This window comes from Gymnoscopelus microlampas, assembly GCF_963454915.1.
Source record: "Gymnoscopelus microlampas genome assembly, contig: SCAFFOLD_223, whole genome shotgun sequence".
NCBI lineage: Eukaryota > Metazoa > Chordata > Actinopteri > Myctophiformes > Myctophidae > Gymnoscopelus > Gymnoscopelus microlampas.
Window position 1 is genome coordinate 1 of NW_028155674.1, and position 1930 is coordinate 1930.

General features: G+C 56.7%; 1 protein-coding gene across 1 annotated transcript; it reads left to right on the top strand.

The window, feature by feature from the left end:
• Window positions 1-653: 653 nt before the first annotated feature.
• On the top strand, window positions 654-1550 carry LOC311041328 (monoglyceride lipase-like; the record flags this gene model as incomplete). Its single annotated transcript, XM_084086231.1, has 1 exon — window positions 654-1550. The coding sequence occupies one exon, from the start codon at window positions 654-656 to the stop codon at window positions 1548-1550; it is 897 nt and encodes a 298-aa protein (XP_083942357.1).
• Window positions 1551-1930: the final 380 nt, after the last annotated feature.

The following is a 1930-nucleotide window of genomic DNA, read 5'->3' on the forward strand; positions in this document are numbered from 1 at the left end:
AAGACAGGGTTTAATAATGGCATGGCTTACCTGTGCACGTCGGCACTCCATATTTTGGCAATTTGTTTTGTTTTATTTGTCATTCTTTTTTACTGTAGCAGGTTGTTTATTCACTCTATAACAACACTATGGGAAACTGAAACCACAGCACTGACAAAAGAAAGTGCTGCTGGTCCAATGCCATTGCTCAGGCACAAACCGAGCCTTAACATTAGACCTTGCTAACGAGGAAGAGGGAGAACTCACTTAACCGGGTATTATTAAATAAGTAAAATGCTCAGCCCTGTGAAACCCCCCTCCTACGCTCTGGGTCTTACACTACAGCAGGACGCACTAGAAAGGTCAACCTCTCAACAACACAGGAAGAGATGCGGTCACACGGGGGAGGTTATCTAGAGGGCAGGCAGGAACTCCATATTTGGGCAAAAAAGTCCATATTTGGGATACGTCTGTTGAAGTGTGGAGCTCCATATTTGGGCAGAAACTCCATATTTGGGCAAGGTTTGGCTCACATGCATACATATATGTAACGTTACCATGAGCTACGCCCAAGAGCTGTTACGCCTTACACAGAGGCTGACGAGAGCGTTTTCGCCGGGATTTTCCCAGTCAACTCAGAAGGGTGTGTCCAGATCTTTACCCTGTCCGCTCCCATGCTGAGGCCGGGAGCTCCGCGGAGGAGGACGCCACAAGGCGTCCCCTACGACGACCTCGAGCATTTCGTCAACGCCGACGGGCTGCACCTGTTCTGCCGCTACTGGGAGCCGGAGGGTCCGCCGGCGGCCCTGGTCTACGTCGTCCACGGGGCGGGAGAGCACTGCGGGCCGTACGACGAGATCGCGCGGAGGCTGACGGCGCTGTCGCTGTGCGTGTTCGCGCAAGACCACGTAGGTCACGGACAGAGCGAAGGGCCCAGGATGAACGTCAGGGACTTCCAGGTGTACGTCCGGGACTCCCTGCAGCACGTCGACGCGATGAAGGCTCGCCACCCGGGCCTGCCCGTCTTCATGGTGGGACACTCCATGGGCGGCGCCGTCGCCATCCTGGCGGCGTGCGAGAGGCCCGTCGGCGAGTTCGCCGGCGTGGTCCTCATCGCCCCCATGGTGCGGATGAACCCGGAGTCGGCCACGCCGTTCAAGGTGTTCCTGGCCAGGATCCTGAACCACATACTGCCCAGCTTCCCCCTGGGCGCCATCGAGTCCCGGTGGGTCTCGCGGGACCAGAAGCAAGTGGCGGCCTACAAGGCGGACGCGCTGAACGCCCACGGAGGGATGTGCGTGGCGTTCGGCGTGCAGCTGATGGGGGCGGCGGCGCGCGTCGAAAGCGAGCTGCCGTCCGTCGCCTGGCCGTTCCTGCTGTTGCACGGCGACGCGGACAAGCTCTGCGACGTCGGGGGGTCCAGGCTCATGTACGACCAGGCCCAGAGCGGAGACAAGAGGCTCAAGGTGTACGAGGGAGGGTACCACTCCCTTCACCGTGACCTCCCGGAGGTCAAAGAGTCTGTGCTAAATGAGGTCACCGGGTGGATCAGAGAGCGGCTGCCCCGATAGGACCCTGGAACGCCCCTGGAAATCTATGATTTGAATAGTCAAGTCAGAGAACCCAGTCAACAGAGATTCTTTGAGCAGTTTATTTTTTAAATGTTCTGCCTGTTGATTTCTTCCCAATAGTGTCTAAGTTAGTCTACTTCTAGTGTAGGTAGACTTAAACATGAAACCTGCGTTGACTGGGCCTACTCTGTGTGGAGTTTGCATGTTCTCCCCGTGTCTCCTAGGGTAGTTAATACCCTCACAAAACATGTAGTAATCCTGGTCACTATACCGCCTCCCCCATGACAGCCGGGGCGCCTGATGGAGGGGAAGGGAACTGGTTGGAATAACGTGTTCCTCCCACGCGCTACGTCCAACCAGGGAAACTCCCCCCTGTCAGG